The sequence below is a fragment of the Gekko japonicus genome, unplaced genomic scaffold, assembly GCF_001447785.1.
Source record: "Gekko japonicus isolate JY-2015 unplaced genomic scaffold, Gekko_japonicus_V1.1 scaffold302, whole genome shotgun sequence".
Classification (NCBI taxonomy): domain Eukaryota; kingdom Metazoa; phylum Chordata; class Lepidosauria; order Squamata; family Gekkonidae; genus Gekko; species Gekko japonicus.
The window spans coordinates 262728-266401 of NW_015170283.1; the positions used below are offsets into that span (position 1 = coordinate 262728).

Below are 3674 nucleotides of genomic sequence, written 5' to 3' on the forward strand. Positions count from 1 at the left end.
CGGTTCCTCAGTGGAACAAGCTTCCTATGGAGGTGCTGGGCTCTCCTTCTTTGGAGGTTTTCAAATCGAGGCTAGATGGCCATCTGACAGCAATTCTGATTCTGTGAACTTAGGCAGATCATGAGAGGGAAGGCACGAAGGGTTGCCAGTGCTTAGTTCTTGTGGCCCCTTCTTACACACTCAAGGAAATGCCGATTGCCACTTGGGGTCTGGAAGCAATTTTTCTCCAGTTTGGCCAGGGATCCTGGAGGGTTTTTTGTCATCTTCAAGGCATGGAACAGCGGTCATGGGGGGGGGGGAGATATTTGTGAAATTCCTGCACTGTGCAGGGTGTTGGACTAGATGACCCTGGAGGTCCCTTCCAACTCTATGATTCTATGATCTTATCCAAACACAACTGCCTGGATCATCACAGCAACTCCTTGCTATTTCCTGAGGATGACCACAGAAGTAAGGACTCTTTCCACCTTTTCAGCCATCCACAAGGGATAGAGAGAAGCTGCTGGTCCCACCTTTGTAGCCACCCTCAGAGGCTGGAAAGCACCTCCAAGGGTGGCAGCAAAGACAGAACTTCCAACCTTTGTGATTAATTATCCTCATGACTGAGAGAACAGCTGCAGGGACAGTTCCAGCAGATGTTCTCTTACAGCTGGCACCAATTCAAAGCCCTGATGTTTACATTCTCCCCTCAGTGCCCTTGTCTGACTCCCTAACAGGGCTTTCCCCCCTCTGGTGCCCTCATCTGGCCGCTTCTTCACTTTCCCTCTTCCCCTACCCCCCAATCACCCATCCTTAGGCTTTCCAAGTCCAGGTTGGAAAATCCCTGGAGATTTGGGGGTAGAGCCTGGGGGTGGTAGTGGGAGGGGCCTCAGGCGCAAGGTATAATGACATAGACTCCACCCTCCAAAGCAGCAGTTTTCTCTAGAGAAACTGATCTCTGTCATCTGGAGATGTTGTAATTCCAGAAAATCTCGTCTTCACCTGGAGGTTGGCAACCCTACCTATCCTTGTGATCTCCCCCCCTCCCGAGTTCCCTTATCCAACCATTGCCCTACCTGCTCTCCCCCTTGACTCACCCCCCCCCACACACCATTCTTGTTTCTCTCCTATTTTACCTACTTCCATTTCCAGGAAATCTGGGTTGCTATAGCCAAAGCTTTTCGCCCTACAACTGCTGTCTCATTCAGATGTCGCTGTTCTGTCTTGATCCCCCATTTAAAAAAAATCTGCATACATGGTTTGCAGAAACATCTATACCCATCATGTAGATTTTTTTGATTCACACACTGGGGGCTTGGGAATTAGATATCTAACACCCTACAGTTTTCATTTGGAATAAGCTGCTTTTGTTGGTACTTTAAGTAGAGAAAATGTGATTAATTTTAACACAACTCACAGAATTCCAACCTATAAGAATATAGCCTAAACACATTTCACATACATTCTTTATCATGCAGAAATAGAAAACCCCCCAGCAGAGAATCGTTTTTTAAAAATTAAGGGCAAAGCATTAAGCAGCACTGCTTTTCTAGCTAAAAGTACAGATTTTTAAAAAGTGACACACAAACATACCGTGCACGTGTTATACAGTTCACATAGTGGGTTTTTAGAATCTGACCCAGACGTTAAATTCTAAGCTAGCTTTTACTAAATGACTCCCAATATATCTAACCAATTTGATAACCAAGACACATCTTAACTGTGCTTAAATTAAGAAAATCTGTTGATATTTTTGAGATATTTTTTTTTAAGTGGACAAAATGTTTTGATTATACTTTGGTCATGTATACATATTTAAAGAAACTACCAACTTCTAATATATGGACAATTTAGCAGCTGTCCTAAATCCTGCTGCTGAAAAATATATACAGTTCTGAGGACAAAAAAAGTCAGAAATGTTACATCCAACTAACTTTTTTGTTGAACATACAGATTTCCATATAGTTCAGAAGAGAGCTGAAGTCCTCTGCTATTATATTGTTTACCAGCATGACATGAAGGGGGAAGGAACAAACAGACTAAACTTGACACATGGCAAGAAGATCTCTACTCACATTGACTCATTTCTGACCAATTGACCATTTTGACGAGTTGCATTTTCACTCATAGAACGTTCTCTTTTCAGCCTTCCGACTGAGCGAATCTGCAAAATTAAGCCAAAAACAAGAAATAGACAAACTTCTAGCACCTGTCTCCTTGACAACAGAGATCCTCTAATGCTGATCAACAGGCCACTTTCATGTAGGTGTAATGCATCCTAGACTACACCATTTCCCCCTTATTCCCAGTTTTTAAATTGAGAATTTTTCTCAATCAAGAACTAAAAAATAAAGCTTACCTGTAACTCCTAAAAATAAGATTTTTCTGAATAGCAACTTCTTGTTATTGAACAAAACCAAACTGATTAACAAACCAAATATGGGGGCAAGGTTTAGGTTAGATAACAGAAAGTTAATTTTGTATAATATATACATAGTATATTTATACACAATCCTTTGCAACTTGTGTGGTTCCACAAGAATAATCTTTAAAGCAGGGTCTTATTCCAATATGGTTTTAAAACATCAAACAGCTCATAAAAGATTTCTGTTAACAACCACCCTCAGGGTTTTGGATGAACTTACACAAAGCCAGGACTTTTACAAATGTGGCAGAAGTGCAGTAAGAGCAAAATATTTTGGACAGAATGTACTCAAGTTTAAAGCTGTGATTACTGGCTAAAAGCTATCATTCGAACCATACTTGTAACTGGGAAGTATGTTAGGTATAACATAAAAAAGCAATGAAAAAAATTAGTTAGATCCTTCATTCTCATAGGTGAAGAAGTTCCCTCCTCCAATGGAAGATTCCTTACTTAGCATAAGGATCCATTAGACCCAACCCATAACAAATAATCAAATCTAGATTTGAAGCTGTAGGACATCATCTATATATGACTGAAGTGACATCAGATTTGTGAAGGAAGAGAAACTAATAGTCTTGGGGAGATAAAGATAGAAAAAAATAAAGTGAAAATAGAAAACACAAATTTTATAGGAAATCAGAGAGAGTACAATTTGAACAGAAATAGCATCAAATGGGACTAGTAGCTTATCTGGATATTTTATTAAACTTTTTTACTGCTGAAAACACTGAACAATACTGTGCCATCAAATACAGTACAGCTTGTTAACTGTGGACAAACTTAGCCATTTTAAACAAATATGTCCTTGAAAGTATGGTACAAGGCTTCAGTATATGCAGGAATTGTCGTTCTCCAACCCTACAGATTTTAAAAAATTAAAAATTAAATTAAATTAAATTTTTTTAAAAAATCTTTAAAAGCATTTTGCTCATTCCAGAAGAGAGAGACAATATTTTGCAGGAGTTTTTTCAGTGCTCTCTCCCATGGCCTGGGGCACAAAGCTGGAGTACAGCCTAGAATCTTCATGCAGGGCTGTGAGACCAGCTAGGCAAAGCAGCAGTCAAGAGTCACACACCACTTTTGACCCCAGTTGAACGCCCTTGCCTGATGCAAGAATTCTCCTGGAGACCTCAGTAAGAGTAATGAAGTCCCTCCACCTCTCTTTGTTCCCCTGCTGGCCTCCCACTTGCAAGGCTCCACTGTTCCTTGGGAAGGGAAAAGGTGATTGGTGGCAGGCACTGAAAGCAGCTGGGAACACTGGATTTGGTCT

The 3674-nt window shown here is 40.6% G+C and overlaps 1 protein-coding gene across 7 annotated transcripts in view; it reads right to left on the reverse strand.

The window, feature by feature from the left end:
• MFF (mitochondrial fission factor) overlaps positions 1-3674 on the reverse strand; it is a 41050-nt gene that overhangs the window by 24539 nt on the left and 12837 nt on the right. For all 7 annotated transcript variants that reach the window (XM_015417834.1, XM_015417831.1, XM_015417830.1 and 4 more), the window contains one exon: positions 2055-2143. In XM_015417834.1, coding sequence (XP_015273320.1) covers positions 2055-2143 — 89 coding nt within the window. The remainder of the gene's footprint in view (positions 1-2054; positions 2144-3674) is intronic.